The sequence below is a fragment of the Dreissena polymorpha genome, chromosome 7 (genome assembly GCF_020536995.1).
Source record: "Dreissena polymorpha isolate Duluth1 chromosome 7, UMN_Dpol_1.0, whole genome shotgun sequence".
NCBI lineage: Eukaryota > Metazoa > Mollusca > Bivalvia > Myida > Dreissenidae > Dreissena > Dreissena polymorpha.
The window spans coordinates 78,088,798-78,106,942 of record NC_068361.1 but is presented as its reverse complement, the minus strand read 5'-3'; the positions used below and the strand labels follow the sequence as shown (position 1 = coordinate 78,106,942).

The window sequence follows — 18,145 nt, the reverse complement described above, 5'->3', positions numbered from 1 at the left end:
TTATTAAAGATGCGAAAGATAACTGTTATCATGGATGCATGCATATTACAAAAATCACTGATAAGCTCAGCATAATAATTAGAACGTTCAAACTATTTTTACGAGTTAATTAATGTAATATGAACACATGCGAAATTGTTGTATTGCAGTCAAATATCAGCTCAGTCGTTGCTAATCGAAAGTGTAAACATAGCAGCCTCGAATGTTTTGTCTTCAAAATTAGTTATTATATTGTCAGCTAATATAAGAGTAATGCTAATTTAGAATGCAGGTGTTTAAATTACAGAAGACGTGAGTTAATGTTTGTAACTGGATCAAAATATCAGAACACGACCAAATCTATTTTGGTTATTTCTGTTGACAAGGACTCCAAGAGACTCGGTGAAACTTTGGGGACACGCAAACACTGATGACGTACTTACAAACACTGATAACGTACTTACAAACACTGATGACGTACTTATCATACGAGCCTCATTCTGGGAAATTGGGCTTAATGCATGTGCGTTAAGTAATGTCCCAGATTAGCATGTGCAGTGCGCTCAATCTAATCAGGGACAACACTTTTCGCCTAAACTGGATTTTCGTTAAAAAGAGATTCTTTAAATCTAAAAATTCCATCAAAGCGGAAAGTGTCGTCCCTGATTAGCCTGAGCGGACGGCCTATGCTAATGTGGGACGATACTTCACGCACATGCATTACGCCCCGTTTTCCCAGATTGTGGCTCATATTGTGAGCAAAACCATCAACGTCCACATAAACTATTTTAGTGAACATTATACGCACACTATGAGAAAATATATAAATTGGTTTCAGTATCGATACGTTTTTTTTCTACGTATACAATATAATATACAATGAACATAAAACTACCATAATTAACATTTAGTAAGTTGGAAATATCAACAATTTGACATTAACACACAATTCAACAAACCATCGTATATATTCAACTCGAACATTAAATCTGTTTTATCTTCATTAGCGATCGACGTCGGGTAATATATATATAGCGCCGCTATGAATATTTTTTTTATTATACCCGTTTAAAAAATATTACTTTCCTTGTGAAAATGATCTGTACCTGCCAAATGATATAAAATAGAAATTATCTCCCTTTAACGTTTGTTACATCCCTTGGATTTTGTTTTTTTTACCTTTGACCTTGAAGGATGACAATGACCTTTCACCATTCAAAATGTGCAGCTCCATGAGATACACATGCACGCCAAATATCAAGGCATAAATGGGTTAAGGCATTGAACACAAGCAAGCCTAAGGAGAATAAACCAAGTTGTGTGTATTCCGAGGTGAATGACCGACATGCAACGAAGATATTAGCATTTGACCACAACATGTTGTTTTAGCACATAAATAAAACATAACGCAAATGTTTATTCCGCTCGCTCGCTAGGTAAAATCTTTGTGAAAAATATTAAATTTTAATAGCAAATTTGGTGAATCATATAAATATTAACATTTTCAAGAAAGCTTTGCGCAATATCACGTCAGTTATATAAACACCATAGAAATACACTGTCTTATTGCTAATTGACAAAATATTTAATTATTGTATTGTGCGCCTCATTATGCAATACAATCAAATCCATTATCTTGTAAACAGCACCTTAATTATAATAACATTTTTATTACTTATTTAGTTTTGCATTTTTTCCAGCTTTCTTTTTGAATGCTCGCATTACATTATAGTTTAAAGTATGTCATTTTTAATGGTCTTGACTATTTTTTTATCAAAAAAGAACTTTTACATTTCCACTTTAATACTGAAAAGCTTTCATAAAAGTAAACACCGTTCACATACGTAGCAATAATATTGTAATATTGTATTGCAATACGCCATGCACGCCCCGCTACATGGCAAACACACTGGCTCGACGCGGCATTATGCTGGAGTTCTGGGCATTCCTCACGTTCGCTTTCAACCTCGCCGCGTAGCGGACCATCCGGTGCAGTCCTTCATCACTTTCGTCCACACAAAACTCATCAAACGCGTTTTCCAATTTGCCCAAGTTCACCGAGAGGGTTCCGTTTAAAGACCGGTTTATGATAGGTTGCAGCTTTTTACTGTCAACAAGATTGATTTTTTCGGGAACCCTTTTATTGAAATCGCCCTGAGACTTAAGAAAGCGTTTGATTCTGTCTTCTATAGGCAGCACAGAACTGTCCTCTTCAATTTGGGTGTTTTCGTCAATCTTCGCACCACGTCTACAACCGGAAGTCAGCCGTTCGAATCTCACAGATTTCTTTCTCTCAAGGAAAGGCTTTCCCGCTGAAGGCGACGTATTCATGGTACACGGAGAAAGGTTTCGAAAGTCAGGTGTATCGGCTGTAAGTGGCGGAAGCAGCGTCGTCAGTTCCGGGTTACGACTCGGCACGGTCATTCTAGGGTCGGCGGATTTCGATTCGCGCAGGTTGATTTCCGTTACAAAAGTTGGTCTCATCTCGGACGAGCCCAAAAAATCCGCCTCAAGCCTTGCCGGCGCCGACGATCTTCCGCCAAAACTCGACCGCCTTCTTTCCGCGACCGCCCTCCTCAGAATGATAGTGTTCCTCCGCTTTGAGTACTGCTCTTTCTGTCGCTCCATCAAGCGTTGGTCCGTCTTATAGCTACGTAAGTACGACTCCTTTTCCCGTTCGAGATTACTCTCCACCTGCTCGTACTTCGTCTTGAGTCCTTTGTGCTTGTTGTAGAGCAGTTGGGAGCGAGCAGGCGATATCATGAGCTCGATGTTGACGGTTCGATCCTGCCATGACAGATCATGCGTCTGTACGCAAAAGAGTGACATGCCGGAAACCAGTGATCAGCACTCGATGTTGTCTAAATTCGTCTTCAGGGACTAAGTCTGACAGAAAGAATAGTAAATGATATCAAGTTTTAATTAACTTGCTTGTTAAGTACACAAATGTGTTTGATAAAAACCGATGGAAATGTCGAACGTTTCATAAAATATTCATATTCAATTTATTTTGTATAATTTGGTAAACAATCGCTGATGTGTGAAACGCGGTCTTAAAGTACACGTATTCAACGTGTCGTACTTACCCTTTGAAAACCTTATGCTTAGGTCAACTATATCTAAGGTACAGAAAACATATATACTACTCAAAAATCGCTAAGGATCACTTGTTATAGTATGTGTAATTTGAAGTTCACTCTAGCTAGATTCAGCCAGCGTCACGCATCAATGATAAATCAATACATACAATAAAATCAAAAACACACATTCTAATATCAAAACCTGCAATATAACAATTTAGATGAACGAAATCCAAAATTGGAGATACAGTAATGTGAAAATAAAAAGTGATCCTTCGCAAATTTTGAGTGGTATATGTATCAAAGAATGTAAGTAAAATATCTCAATAAGTTTAGTCAATATCCATGTTATTTTAACATTGTGCTGGATATATTAGCAAACATTTCACTTTTACGTTTGAAAAAAAACAACATATTATCTGGTTGAAAAATCGTTACCTTTCGACATTAAAGTCACGAAAGACCACATAATAGCACTGGCACACAAACATAACATGTAAGCACGATACTTATTTTTCATAAAACATTTCTGCTGTACGAATGGGTCGTTTTTATCCTTGATCCGACACAGAATACGAAATTTATAGAACGCTTTAAATTAGTAAACAACAATAAAATCATACCTTAACTGTCCGACCGAGTCAATATATCCATTTAATACATCATTGTAGAAAACCCAGTGCTACTATGTCATTACGAACCGGTTGATAGGTAGTTTGTCGTTTCGACAGTCCACAGTTGCCTTTTTAATATATCGAATTAATACCACCTAACCTTTATCCTTTGAAATGAAAACGTTGTATCAAAGTAGATTAAAGGAATCATAGCACTTGAAAGTCCGTGACATGGGTTTAAATTAACAGAGGTTACATGGGTATTAAGTTCGTCCGACCGTATCAATTGTATACGAGCATTAATTAACAGATGTTACATTTGTATTTTAGGGCGTCCGACCGTATGTATTATATGCGAGCATTAATTAACAGATGTTACATTTGTATTTTAGGGCGTCCGACCGTATGTATTATATACGAGCATTAATTAACAGATGTTACATTTGTATTTTAGGGCGTCCGACCATATGTATTATATACGAACATTAATTAAAAGATGTTACATTTGTATTTCAAGGCGTCCGACCGTATGCATTATATACGAGCATTAATTAACAGATGTTAAATTTGTATTTTAGGGCGTCCGACCTTATGTATTATATACGAGCATTAATTAACAGATGTTACATTTGTATTTTAGGGCGTCCGACCGTGTGCATTATATACGAGTATTAATTAACAGATGTTACATTTGTATTTTAGAGGGTCCGACCGTATGCATTATATTCGAGTATTAATTATCAGATGTTACATTTGTATTTTAGGGCGTACGACCGTATGCATTATATACGAGTATTAATTAACAGATGTTACATTTGTATTTTAGGACGTCCGACCTTATGCATTATATACGAGTATTAATTAACATATGTTACATTTGTATTTTAGGGCGTCCAACCGTATGTATTATATACGAGCATTAATTAACAGATGTCACATTTGTATTTTAGGGCGTCCGACCTTATGTATTATATACGAGCATTAATTAGCAGATGTTACATTTGTATTTTAGGGCGTCCGACCGTATGTTTTATATACGAGCATTAATTAACAGATGTTACATTTGTATTTTAGGGCGTCCGACCTTATGCATTATATACGAGTATGAATTAACAGATGTTACATTTGTATTTTAGGGCGTCCGACCGTATGTATTATATACGAGCATTAATTAGCAGATGTTACATTTGTATTTTAGGGCGTCCGACCGTGTGTATTATATACGAGCATTAATTAACAAATGTTACATTTGTATTTTAGGACGTCCGATCATATGTATTATATACGAGCATTAATTAACAGATGTTACATTTGTATTTTAAGGCGTCCGACCTTATGTATTATATACGAGCATTAATTAACAGATGTTACATTTGTATTTTAGGGCGTCCGACCGTGTGTATTATATACGAGCATTAATTAACAGATGTCACATTTGCATTTTAGGGCGTCCGACCTTATGTATTATATACGAGTATTAATTAACAGATGTTACATTTGTATTTTAGGGCGTTCGACCTTATGTTTTATATACGAGCATTAATTAACAGATGTTACATTTGTATTTTAGGGCGTCCGACCTTATGCATTATATACGAGTATGAATTAACAGATGTTACATTTGTATTTTAGGGCGTCCGACCGTATGTATTATACACGAGCATTAATTAGCAGATGTTACATTTGTATTTTAAGGCGTCCGACCGTGTGTATTATATACGAGCATTAATTAACAAATGTTACATTTGTATTTTAGGACCTCCGACCATATGTATTATATACGAGCATTAATTAACAGATGTTACATTTGTATTTTAAGGCGTCCGACCTTATGTATTATATACGAGCATTAATTAACAGATGTTACATTTGTATTTTAGGGCGTCCGACCGTGTGAATTATATACGAGCATTAATTAACAGATGTTACATTTGTATTTTAGGGCGTCCGACCTTATGTATTATATACGAGTATTAATTAACAGATGTTACATTTGTATTTTAGGGCGTTCGACCTTATGTTTTATATACGAGCATTAATTAACAGATGTTACATTTGTATTTTAGGGCGTCCGACCTTATGTATTATATACGAGCATGTATTAACAGATGTTACATTTGCATTTAAGGGCGTCCGACCGTATGCATTATACACGAGTATAAATTAACAGATGTTACATTTGTATATTAGGGCGTCCGACCGTATGCATTATATACGAGTAATAACTGTCAGATAATACATTTGTATTTTAGGGCGTCCGACCGTATGCATTATATACGAACATTAATTAACAGATGTTGCATTTGTATTTTAGGGCGTCCGACCGTATTTATTATATACGAGTATTAATTAACAGTTGTCACAATTGTATTTACGGGCGTCCGACCTTTTGTATTATATACTAGTATTAATTAACAGATGTTACATTTGTATTTTAGGGCGTCCGACCGTATGTATTATATACGAGCATTAATTAACAGATGTTACATTTGTATTTTAAGACGTCCTACCTTATGTATTATATACGTAAATTACTTTACAGTTGATACATGTGTATTTTCGGGTATAACTGTTACTACGTTAGTGGAGGAATGAAATTATGAACTGTTTATGGAAGTTGAGTTCATATGCATCATCATTCCAAAAAGTTGTTTATTGGTCGATAAACAATGATTCATCTCTCGTTATTGCATTTTCTTTATACGGAGGATGCGATAATGATTATTTGTAATTGGGGATGAAATATGTGTGTAACTAGATGTAAATAATCTATTAGTGTAAATGTCCGCCTTATATGATATGTAATTGATTATAATAAATTATTATGATAGAGATGTTTATACTTAATGTATTACAACTCTTTACATTTTCGCATGAAAAGTTACATTTCTGGTTAACTGGCAAATTAGCAATTTGATATATATGAATAGCAATATATTTTTCCGCAAGAAAACGTAAAATCATAAACTGCAAACGTTTTCATCTTAACTGTCGCATGAATAATGCAATGTTATCTCTACGCTTGTATATCGAATAGTTATTGAGTACAGCATTTTGCCCTAAAAATCTAACTTCACCGTTGCCTATGACATCAAATACGTATTCCAGTGGTGTGCATATTTCGCGATATAAAAAATGGTTTCATGACAAACTTGTAACACTAAACACAACAAGTAAGCAAGTCACAAGCAAGAGTCATTATAGCTATGGATTGCAATACTTTTATTTTGCTGATATTGTTTCGTTTTGATAATGAAATTATTGAATAATGATTTATATTAAAAATATCATTTATAATTTTCCCGACTCTGACTTATACATTGTGACTTATTTGATAATCTTCAGAAGATTGTCGTCAAAACCCCGAAATCTATTCTCACAAAATTGCACATAGCTAACAAACTATATTTGTACAAATTGGTCAAAGGATAAATGTATGTGAGACACGTGTTTAAACCTACTTTAGACCACATAGTTCAGTTAGTTAAGCACGCGTTAAAACTCACATGTTATCCTATAATTATGTTAGAAACGTGTTAAAAAATACCGTGCAACTGTGTATAGGTCATTTTAAAGGGGCTTTAGCAAGAGTGTCCCACCTCCTACTTCATTAACTAGACTCGTACAATTTGGACAAATAACGAAGTTCCAAGTGTGAAGTTTTACATGAAATACAAAAAAAAAATCGGCTTGGCCTTGTTTGGAGCGGAGACTCGAGTAAACGGAGGAAATCCCATCTCTCCGGAATGGCAACCACCAATTAAACTCACATGCAACAGAAAGGGGTATTGAACCCGAGTCACCAAGGTGATACCCGCGTGTACCCGCCACTGCTCCGAGCGGTCCGGTGAGCAAACTAAATATGTACAAATTTTTGCTTTTTTTGGAACCTGAATACGTTCGACATTTATTTGATTGTCAAATAATGAAATAACAACATAATGGTCCCTTCAAATTTCTCAATTAGGGCAATTGGTCAATCTGTGATTATTTCTCTTTTAAAAGGCTACAGGAAATATTTGATTTTTTACAATAAAGGTGTAAGTACATCTGTTATACGAGGTTACATCCTCAGGTGAAGTGGGCTTACTATTACTCGGATTTTTATTAAAGTCTTATCGGATCATTGAATGGTTCACAGAAAACAAAGAGTTTAACTTAAGTCCAGCAAACTTGTATGGGAACTAGTTGGGAAACTTATAATCTATAATCCAATATCGGCAATGATTAATTGGCAATGGTCTTTAATATAGTTTGGCGTTTAACCGAAAAATAAATCAAATATAGTTATTTGCTTTTCGAAGTTCAAAGACCTTTTTTGCCTTGTTACCTATTAAAATGTTGATAAATAACGTGTTTCTTCTTTCATTAATGGACGGTTATTTTGTTTGAACAGCTTTTTGAGATGAAGGAACAAACTCGACTATTTGCCATGATAAATTTAAGTTTATAATGGAGACAAAATACAGAAAAAATATTCTTCCACCTTACTACAAGATGTTGAGAATTGTCGTCTTGTTGGCAATAATCATAAAAAAAACAATCGCTCTGTCAAAATTTTGATTACCGAAATGATCAAAACGGATTTTCATACTGATCCCCGCGCGGTGAATATTATTGTTTGCCAAGGCCTTTTTCTAGACGTTAGTCATAAATGGGTTAATATTACGTTAATACAATACGTCAAACTACGAACATATACAAACTTACTTGTTATATCAGTATAATGATATCCTTTGCAAATATACTTTGCTCCATGACAATATGTACGTTCCGATGTTTAGAAGTGTCCACTGATTACGTGTCCTAGTTGTTTTCATGTATTCGACCGTAGTTAAGAATGCAACAAGTATCGCAAAAGTAACAATCTGGCCTCACATATCCATTTGATCTAAAATAATGACATCAGTTTGCCAACACTCCTTCGCTAACAGAGTCCTATCTGGTCCTATCAATTATGTATGCTTGGTTAGATGTTCAATTTCTTTCCCAGCGCATTACAACTACAGTCACGAAATCATATACGGAGATTAAATGTAGGTTCCTCACGAAATTGTATTATCTTGGAAAAGTACTCACTGGTTTAATAACTTCAGGAACAACGCAGCGCCTATATGTTCTATGCGAAACCTGTGCATGCCTTCATCGACATTTCGTACTCTACCAATAAGAGTGTTAATTGCGAAACCAATTACGCGATATTTCATTAATTTTGATTGATTACAACTATAATTATTTGTATTCTTTAATCGGATCGTTTATTTTTTATCTAATGTTTATTACCGTCTCTGAAGTTGTAGGATAAAAAGTCAAGTGCGTATTTGTACAATAAAATCAATTATTTTTATTAATTTTATGGTCAGTGACGCACAACTTGGTTTTCATATTGAGAATTCAAACGGCCGCGTTTAAATAACTGAACATCGTTATTCAAACTAGATCACAATTGGTATATGAACGCATTATTAAATAGTGCAGCTATAACGATTTATCATTTTTAGTAATTGCTGATTTTGGAACAAGATATTTCGACTGCGCACTGACGCTATTACAAATGCTAACAGTAAAAAACAGTTAGTAACACGCCCTAGATTAAATAAGTCAACATAACGTTGTATTAGTAACATCTTTTACACACATTTCAACACATTAACAAAAAGGAAGATGTACTACTGATGCAATAATTATGTTTTCTCTATTCCTGGTATACGAGAACAAACGCTTATTTATGTTATTTTTACTGATATGTTAAATGTTTTGATTGAATATAAAGAACTGCTTTACGGATGAAAATGTAAAGATATGGATTTCAGGGAAAGCTATTAAGAATTGTTCGTCATATGTTCCAACAAGTCAAATCGTGTGTTCAGTCAATATAATTTTCATAATTATCACGTAGGCGTATAGTTAAGGCATGGACAGGTTATGTCCCTTTTGTTATTTTCTCTCTTTGTAGAGTTTTATTTAATGCTTAGTTATGAAAATTTGAAATTATTAGGGAAATAATTCACCGTTATTTTCCGTCCTAGGAAAACGGGGCTAAATGCAAGTGCGTAAAGTGTCGTCCCATATTAGACTGTGAAGTTTGCACAGGCTAATCAGGGACGACACTTTCAACTGTATTGTCGTTTAGAAGAGTATTTCTTTAAAAGAAAAAAAATCCATGACAGCGGAAAGTTACGTCCTTGATAAGCCTGTACCGGCTAATCTGGGACGACATTTCACGCCATTGCGTTAAGTCCTTTTTTCCCAGAACGAGGTTGATGTATAACACGGCTCATTAGTTCCTCTTGTCCTGATAGAGCGTGTCATCGGGCGGCTTGAGGAGAAGGTTGCACTTGTTGGTGACGCAGCAGAAAGTGCAGTCGAACTCCACCGTGTAGGCTCTCAGTTGAGAGAACTCCTGACACTTGTCGTTGTCCGACGTGCCCACGTACCAGTCCCGGTAGCACGTGTCGATGTTACCGCACCTAAATAGGTTACAATATACTGATGAATTCATATGTGCAGTGCTATTCTATCTTAAAAATCATCTTATAATAATAAAAATAATAATAATAAAAGCTTTATTTACAGAAGGTTACACTTTAAGACAATGACACATTATACATATTATGCAGATGAATCAATACTTTTTTACAATGTGGCCTTCTTAAAATAACATACACACATAGGTCTATAACAAGTAAAACATTAAAACAATATTTTCTTATACCTATATAATAATAAAAGCTTTATTTACAGAAGGTTACACATTAAGACAATGACACATTATACATATTATGCAGATGAATCAATACTTTTTTACAATGTGGTCTTCTTAAAATAACATACACACATAGGTCTATAACAAGTAAAACATTCAAACAATATTTCTTACACCTATAACAAATCTTTGGATGGTGTTTTTTTGGCTTTTGTAGAATGACTTTCGCTGCGCGTTTTTGTAAAACATTCACTTTTGTTAAATTGGTTTTATTAGCGTTGCCCCAGATCGTACAACAATAATCGAAATTGGTTAGAATATATGGCTTATGAAATAATTTCTTCATATCAAAAGTGAGATAATTTGATATCTTTTTTAGCAGAGATATTTTGCTGCATATTTTAGAGCATGTTTTATCAATGTGTACTTTCCATTGCAGATGTTTGTCGATATAAAGTCCTAAAATATTATGGCTAGTGACATTCTAAATAGAATTATTATCTATTTTTAGATTGAGGTTGATATTCTTATTTTTTTGTTTTGAGCAAATAAGCATGCATTTTGATTTATTGGGTTTATCATCATGTTATTGAGGGTGCACCATTTTTGTATGGAATAAAAATCACTTTGTAAGTTAGTCTGAATTTCGGAAGGATTGGCCCCTGTAGCATGTAGTGTCGAGTCATCAGCGTACAAGTCTATGTCTGATTGGTTTAGTAATAACCCTATATCATTTATATAAATTAGAAACAAGAGAGGGCCCAAAATAGAACCTTGAGGGACACCACTCTTAATAGTAAGATGGGTAGAAAAACTAGTCCCTAGTTTAACGCATTGTTGTCTTTGACTAAGATAAGACCGAAAAAGGGACAAGGTACCATCTGAAAAGATGTGAAGTTTTAGTTTGTACAACAGAAATCAATGATCTACTAAATCAAAAGCTTTTTTCAAGTCAATAAAAACAGAACCAATACAATTACCATTATCTACATCTTTTAGCCACTCATCAATGAGTCGAATCAGTGCTGTTTGGCTAGAATGATTTTCTCTAAACCCTCACTGATGTTTATTTAACACATTTGTTACACGAAATAATTCTTTTAATTCATTTGATAGATGTCTTTCGAATATCTTGGATATAGTTGGCAAAATTGAAATCGGACGATAGTTATAACAGTCCTCTCTGTCTGAGCCTTTATATATTGGTAGAACATAAGCTTCTTTTAACAAATCGGGGAAAATTCCTGTATGAATACTATTATTTTTTATCGAGGTTATTGGTAAAATAATATGCTCACCACAGTATTTTATAATATTTGCACCGATCCCGTCGATTCCCGTAGCCTTGTTAACATTTAAATTGCCAATTATTTTACTTATTTCGAGAGGGGCAATGTAATTTATAGAAAATTCATGCTGTTTTAAGGATTTGTCGAGATATAGCTTTAAATAAAAAAAGTTTTCTTCGTGAAATTTCAGCTTATCAACAATGTTTGATATGTTTGTAAAATGCTCATTTAAGGCAATTAGGATCCTACTTTTGCCCTCAACATACACACCGTTCACTAAAATTTATTTGGCAAATTCACTCCGCAGTTTTGATCATTGTCATTATTAGATATAATTTTCAAATTTTTCCAAATATGTGCCGTACTAGTACCATTTTTAACAGCATTGTTGTAATATTCTTTCTTGCTCTTGCGAATTAATGCCGTAGTTTTATTTCGTAACAGTTTATAATTGCCCCAGTCTTTAGTGTTGCGGAAATGATCTCTATCGCGCATACTTTTAATAACTTCTTGGTTTATCCATTTTGGCATATGTGTGCTTTTTATTCTCTTTTGCTTGTAAGGGGCGTGCTTTTTTAAAACGCTATTCAAAATTCTATATAAAGATTGAAGGGACATATTTGGATCGTGAACAGTTTCAATTAAATTTAGTTGCGAACTCGATATATCAAATTGGAAATCAGATATTACAAACTTTTTAAAGCATCTATATCTAATATTAGAGTGAGTGCCTTGTTTCGAGATTTTATAGCTAATTTTCCTTGTCATGCATACCGGATAGTAGTCGCTTATAGATATTTGTGGGACATAAGTAGTACTTACTCTGTCTGTTCGTTTAGTATATATATGATCAATTATTGAAGACGATTTATCTGTGACTCTGGTTGGTATGTTTACCAGTTGCACGAGGCCATGCTTTAATACAGTTTTTGACCACATTTTGCATTCATAGGACTTGCTGTCAGCAATGTATTTAAAATTGAAATCACCTAATATGTGATACTCAATGTTTAAACCCTCAAACTTATCAAGTAATGCATCAAATTTGTCTATCCATTTCTGCGTCTCATTAGGTGGACGATAGATAACATTTAATAGAAAAAAAATTGTGTTTTTAAAGCATATCTCAATACATACAGATTCAATCTCATCAGGCTCTAAGTCTGGTCTATGTTTGAATGGTGCATGGTTACCTATATAAAGCAAGATACCCCTTTTTTTACTTCTATCTTTACGAATGTATGTAAAATTCGGAATATTTAAGTTTACATCAGACAAATTTTTGTTTAAAAATGTTTCACAAAAACCAATAACATCCACATTACATTTTTGAGACAACAAAACGTACTTAATTTCATCAAGTTTTGGCAAAAAGTGTTGAATATTTAAACTTACGATATGAAGTCCCATTTTAGAAAATCTTGCTTAACCCATGGATGCCTAGCGTCTAGAAAAAAGGCCTTGGCAAACAGCGTAGACCCAGATGAGACGCCGCATGATGCAGCGTCTCATTAGGGTCTGCGCTGTTTGCTTAGATTTCTGTAAGAAATATTCTAAATATAGAAATAGATTTACTAGACATCCCTAATTTTGGAAATAAATTGATCCAATTTAGAAGGATGGGAGAGTCCAGTAGGCATAAATGGGTTAACTATAGGGCATTTTTCAGTTAGTGACATTCGATTTGTTATTCCCTGTGTGCAGGCAAAGCATTGATATCATGAAGAAATCACTATTATGTTTTATGTACTGGAAATCTACGCGAAGGCTCGCAACAATCAACTTAAACGTAGCCGGAAGTTCTTTCTTATATGTTGCATGTCATACCATTTGTTATTAACATAAACACCACTACCAATGTAAAAAAATGCCTTTTTATTTTCACAACCACTACCCATGCTTCCTGAACCACCAAATCGATAACTTCTAGAAAACCATAAAATGTACTTCTTCAAAGGTAGCCCTACAACATCTATATCAACTTCTGTCACATGCATTAAATTAATAGATCTTTGCAAATCTCCGTCTCTACGTTTTGTAAATTGGCGTATTTTATTACTTGTAAGTAAACGTTTTGTTCGAAGAAAATTTGTTTGGTTATCGATTATTTATTTATAAATGAACGTCAATTTTCACTAATCAACGGCTTTATTACTGAACCATTTAATGAATTGAGTAACCACGCACCGTTACGTTTTTCATTATTATGACCAAAGCCGGATCATAACGCTTACACACAGTACAAAATTAAACATAAATGAAACGATGAAAACGCGGAGCGTTTCCGTTCGGGTATAATGGTGTGCTTACCGCGTTTCAACATTATTACCCAAAGTATTGATATATGTTGTATGGAATCTATTAATAAAACGGTCAAATATTTTTCTGAAATTATTAAATACGTGGCTTATCTATTTTTCTATGTGCTATTTTGTTAACGATAAGCCTTTTATTCTCAACAAAAACTGTTTTAAAAATGCAGATTGGTTTACTGTAACTCTGCGCGAGTATTGTACTGTCAAGCACTAAGCCAATTTACAGGTGTTGGATCGTACGCAAGTCACTGGTTTGGCGTAAGTGAGAAAAATAGTAACTGGTGTTCAAAATGGCGGCAAACGGCTGATTTTTCAATGTTCTCGTGCGAACTTTCGGCAGGTTTTTACATTAACCATACTTATTCGACGTCATCTTTACGCGCAGGATGATCAACTGATATTTTTTCCACAACGGTGTTAATCTTGTAGATGCCTTATCAATATTGAAAACGTTATTGAAGACTTTATGGGCAAGTGCATGATTGTTTACTATTGACACGGTTCATTGTATGTGCATGTTTAGGTCATATATGAGGTTTTCTCAGCAGTTTTCGTGGAAAGGTGAACATAAAATATACCGGTATGCATCAAAATTCGAAAAATAAATCCCCATTTTCATAACCGGTGAGCATAGTAACCCCACTTTCCGTAACTGGTAAATACCTAGCATACAGCAAACTTGGTATTTACATGTTACACATTTCATTAGTTTTTTAAAATTTCAATTTATGCACATGTGTTTTGTTTCAGATTCCATATTGGCATCCTTCTAATATACCTAACTGTCATGGTAGATTAGCATGATGATGATCGTCCTGTTCACCAAGATGTGCATGCAAGTGAAAAATGCCCAAGGCAGCTGTGTACTAAATTTCATCTAGCAATTAATCTGAACACATTATGATAAGATTCTAGAACATGTGTTTCAGTCAGTACTGATTATATAGCAATTTAACCAAATATTACATGAATAAATACAGAATTAATTGTTTATTTTCAACTAATTTATGTAAAGTGAACATACGTATTTAATAAAACACACTGTTGAAGTTATATTTATTGTCTTTTTAACAAACATATGTTATGATTAAATGTAATGTTATCTCCCAATTTAGTTATTTGGTTTTTTAATTATCAGTATTAATACATTTGCCTTGTTACTTGCATACAACTTTTGTTTAATAAAAATCATTAAAGTACAAGCATTTAAGTTAAAAGTGTATTATTATTCAGTAGTTTTGTTTTCAGACTTGACAAGTATTAGTCGAAAGATTTGTTCCGATTTTAAGGAGCGAGGCTGTGTAAGAACTTGAATTCCATCGAAATACACTGACCTGGTTCTTATGCAGCAAGTTTAATATTTATTTTTTCATAATCAAAACAAAGTGTGTGTATTAATATTAGTGTATATTTATGGGTTTTGTTTTTGTGTTATTACTGATATTGATTATATGCATATATATGCAATCTGATTATGCATGTTAATAAAGCAGTGGTTTCATAACAAATCACAATTTAAACCCAATAATGCGTGTTTGTGGTCCATTACAGTTTCCTAAGTCTCCAATATCCTGTCCATATGTGTTTCTTTAGTATATCTTAAAGGGGCCTTTTCACGTTTGGGTAAATTTACAAAATTAAAAAAAAGTTTTCGTTTTAGTTATGATATTTGTAAGCAAACAGTAATATTAAACATTTGTCATGCTCGAAAATATCCATTATATGCATCTTTTGGCGATTAAAAACCTGAAAATTATAAAGCGTTGCAACGCGTAACGATTGAATAATTTGGAGAGTTCTGTTGTTGTCGTTATATTTTGTGATACTACGAGGATTGCTTATATAAAGTTTAAAATGCATCACTCATTGTATGATCATGGATGGCCGAGTGGTCAACGCGGTAGACTTCTAGTCCAGGACACCAGTGGTCAGTGGTTCGAACCCAATGGAGGGTACCGGTAACTTTTTTTCCTTTTTTTTTTAATTGAGTCTTGTTTTTTATTGGAGCATTTGGGATCCAATGTTTACATTTATCAATATAAAGCATTTAATGACAAACTTCAATACATGCCAAAATCTGTGAAAAGGCCCCTTTAATAAACACTACATTCATAATTACATTACATTATACTAAGCATACAGAGATTGCAAGTACACTAGTAATTCAGTATCAACTTCATAAACAACTAGAGCAATATTCACATGGTTTTGTCTGGTAATTTATGAATTTGCAAATCGGGCTAATTTGTAACATGAAATTTGCTTTATGCTCGTCATTTACCAGTTCCGGAAAGTGGGGTTACTGTGCTGACCGGTTATGAAAATTGGGGTTAATTTTCGAATTTTGATGAATATATTGCGATTGTCTGTCAGAAGCATCCTGGTGTTCAAACAAGGTAAGCTATGATGGTTCTTGAGTTCCTTTCGAAAACTGCTGAGAAAACCTTATATATGATTTCAAATGCACATACAATAAACCGTGTCAATCGTAAGCAATTCCGCACTTGCCTGTAAAGTCTTAAATAACTTTTTTTAATATTTATAATGCATCTACAGGATTAGCGATGTTAAATGTATCAGTAGATACTCCTGTGCGTAAGGATTATGTTGAATATGTATGGTTAATGTACAAACCGTTCACAAGTTCGCACGGAAACATCGAAAAATCAGTCGTTGACGGCTATTGTAAATAACAGTAACTATTTTCCTCACTTACGCCAGACCAGTAACTTTAGTAGATCCTCCCCTTGTATTTTATTTTGATCAAAATAACGCAAATAGGGTAGTTTAAATGGAACGTAAAGCCTCTTATAAAATAACATCGTAAGGAAATGTAAAAAAAAACAACACAAGTTATAGGAAAATAATGAAAGATATTGAACATCTGAAACGATGTAAACCCGAAGAATCTTGGATATACTTTAAAAGTTAACAACAATCCGATTATGCTGATATTTCTATTGATTCATTTAAAGATTGATTTGCTAATTTAAGTAATAATTTATCTAACTGCTACAATGAAGGAGCAGAATATGTGTGTAGACATCATGATTTAAATAATCTGGTTGTAATATTGAACTCGGCCAGCCTATCATCGTAAGTGAAATCCTTAGTGCGGTTGAATCACTCAATGGTAATACAGCTCCAGGCAATGACCTGCAATTAAATGAGTATTTCATGGAATGCTTGCTAGTCATTTTGTTATATGTGTAACGGGATTTTTAATTCAGGGTACTACCCAGAAAATTGGTCGGAAGGCTTGATTATACCACTACATAAAAAGGCAAAGAGGTTAATACTTACCTTGGTATTACACTTGTAAGATGCTGGTCCAACCTATATACTACAGTCTTAAATAAATGCGTAGAGAAGTTCTGTCCGGAAAATAACAGTATTTCGAATGCGAAATGATTTCGTAAATGGCGTCCCACAGTGATCCACTTTTTATTTTAATTCTCTTGTTCAGAAATACCTCAATGAAATAAGAGGCTCTACGTCATATACGTGGACATAATTAAATATTTTTTATTTCATTTATAGAAATGCACGTTGTTTAAAAAAATGTTTAAAAATGGTATTGATGTAAAACTGCTAGGAATTGTTTAAGACATGTTCCCAAAAAGTAAAATCTTGTGTCAAGGTATGCTCTTCTTATTCCGAATATTTTAATAACGCTGTTGGTTTACAACAAGGGGGATGATGCCACTTCTTTTTTTTCATTATATGTTGAACATGTAGGGCTTTATTTTCAGTGTAATTTTAATGCAGCCTTAACTATCGATGATTTAACTTTTATTGTGTATCATTCGCTGATGATATGGCTACTATAGGTAAAACTCCAGAAGAAACTCAGATGCACTAAGATCTTTTGTTTTCGTATTCCTTTTCAAAAAAAAAAATGTTCTTCGAAAACGCAGGGCGTGTTTAGCAAATGAAAACATACCTATAATAGCCAACCAATAGACGTAGTTGATGATTTAAATTATCTATGTATTGTTTTTAATTACATTGTGAGCTTGGGTAAAAACATTGAACATCTTAAAGGCAATAATATTCTTAAATGTTCTATTCTGTAAATGCAACAACATTGATCTTTAACCATCATCATTTTGTCAACTTTTTGATGCCTTTGTATCGCCAATACATAATCATTCGTGCGAAG

The 18,145-nt window shown here is 33.8% G+C and overlaps 2 protein-coding genes across 3 annotated transcripts in view; both read right to left on the bottom strand.

Annotated features, from left to right (window-relative positions):
- Window positions 1-694: 694 nt before the first annotated feature.
- LOC127838774 (uncharacterized) lies at window positions 695-4,125 on the bottom strand. The gene has a single exon (XM_052366763.1). The coding sequence runs from the start codon at window positions 2,806-2,808 to the stop codon at window positions 1,873-1,875; it is 936 nt and encodes a 311-aa protein (XP_052222723.1). The 5' UTR covers window positions 2,809-4,125; the 3' UTR covers window positions 695-1,872.
- A 5,413-nt stretch (window positions 4,126-9,538) lies between these two features.
- The window catches only part of LOC127838080 (mucin-2-like), a 31,224-nt gene continuing 22,617 nt past the window's right edge, over window positions 9,539-18,145 (bottom strand). For both annotated transcript variants that reach the window (XM_052365647.1, XM_052365646.1), the window contains exon 10: window positions 9,539-10,143. In XM_052365647.1, the coding sequence (XP_052221607.1) occupies window positions 9,954-10,143 (190 nt within the window). In that variant the 3' untranslated portion in view covers window positions 9,539-9,953. The remainder of the gene's footprint in view (window positions 10,144-18,145) is intronic.